General features: G+C 38.5%; 1 protein-coding gene across 1 annotated transcript in view; it reads right to left on the bottom strand.

Moving 5' to 3' along the window:
* Positions 1-553: 553 nt before the first annotated feature.
* The window catches only part of LOC101573618 (speedy protein A-like), a gene marked incomplete at its 5' end in the record, with an annotated part of 2,817 nt that continues 2,215 nt past the window's right edge, over positions 554-1,155 (bottom strand). Inside the window, one exon of the mRNA XM_004648812.2 lies at positions 554-1,080. Within this exon, the coding sequence (XP_004648869.2) occupies positions 772-1,080 (309 nt within the window). The remainder of the gene's footprint in view (positions 1,081-1,155) is intronic.

The following is a 1,155-nucleotide window of genomic DNA, read 5'->3' as shown; positions in this document are numbered from 1 at the left end:
CACACACACACACACACACACACACACACAAATTTAAAATATGTAAATGAATCATGGCATGTATACCATGTCAGGATTAAAAATGAAGCTTTCAAAGATTAGATGATGACATGGTAAAATGCTTTGTGATACACAGCAAAAAAGCTGGCTTATATACAGACAGTTCCAATTTTGTTTGAAATAGTCAAGTAGAGGCTGGTGAGATAGCTCAGTGGATTAAAGTGCCTGCTTAGGCAAGCTTAGGCAAGCGCAGGGACCATGGTTCAATCTTTGGCACCACATGCCATGCCAGCCCCATCCCCAGGGCGGGCTGAGCCTGCTAGATTCTGGGCATAGTGGCACATGCCTGTAGTCCCAACAGTGGGGAGGCTGAAAACAGGAGGATCACTATGAATCCAAGCTGTGCAGTGAAATCCTGTAACAACCAAATACATTTTTAAAAAATAGGTAAGTATACAGAAGGAAACAAATGGATGGTGAGATTATAAATAAATTTATTTCTTCTTCAAATTCTTTTTGGATAAACATTTCAAAGAAATAATTCAAGTTCTAATATTGGTGCACTAGGTCTCACTTTAACATGTCATAATAAAAATCATTTTATGTAGGATATCACAAAGCAGATGCAGAAACAAGACAAAAAGTGGTAACCTAAAGGGGAAAACTCCATAATTTAACTCCTTGCTTAGTGTACAAATTATGATGTATCCTTGTTTGCAAGTATAGACTACAGCTGAATAAATAACATATAAATCTAATTCTGTCTTATTACTAAATCATACCTTGAGAATAACTAGAAGAGTGAGAAGGATCACCTATTGTGTCCATGGATAATGGGTTGTGGGATTCCCGAGACTGTCTTTCCATCAGCCCTCCCGTGTCACTGCATGAAGATGATGATGAAGATAATCCAAGTCGAACGAATCTTCCTTTTTTACCACAGAGTGAGCAATCTACTGGAGTGGCACTAGGTCCCCGGGGTAGCTGAACTTGCTCTCTGTTGTAGTTTCTAACAGCTCCACTGTGATGTACAGAACGTTCTCGTTGCCAAATATAATGTGTTGGTGCAATGGCCATGACCTATATGGAAAGCTCACTTTAGATTCTAGTAAAATTAAGAGCAAAAATAACTCAAAAAAGTTGGTTTTTAATGTG

The sequence above is a fragment of the Octodon degus genome, unplaced genomic scaffold (genome assembly GCF_000260255.1).
Source record: "Octodon degus isolate 3935 unplaced genomic scaffold, OctDeg1.0 scaffold03331, whole genome shotgun sequence".
Lineage (NCBI taxonomy): Eukaryota > Metazoa > Chordata > Mammalia > Rodentia > Octodontidae > Octodon > Octodon degus.
The sequence above is the reverse complement of the archived record's forward strand: the minus strand, read 5'-3'. Positions and strand labels throughout refer to the sequence as shown.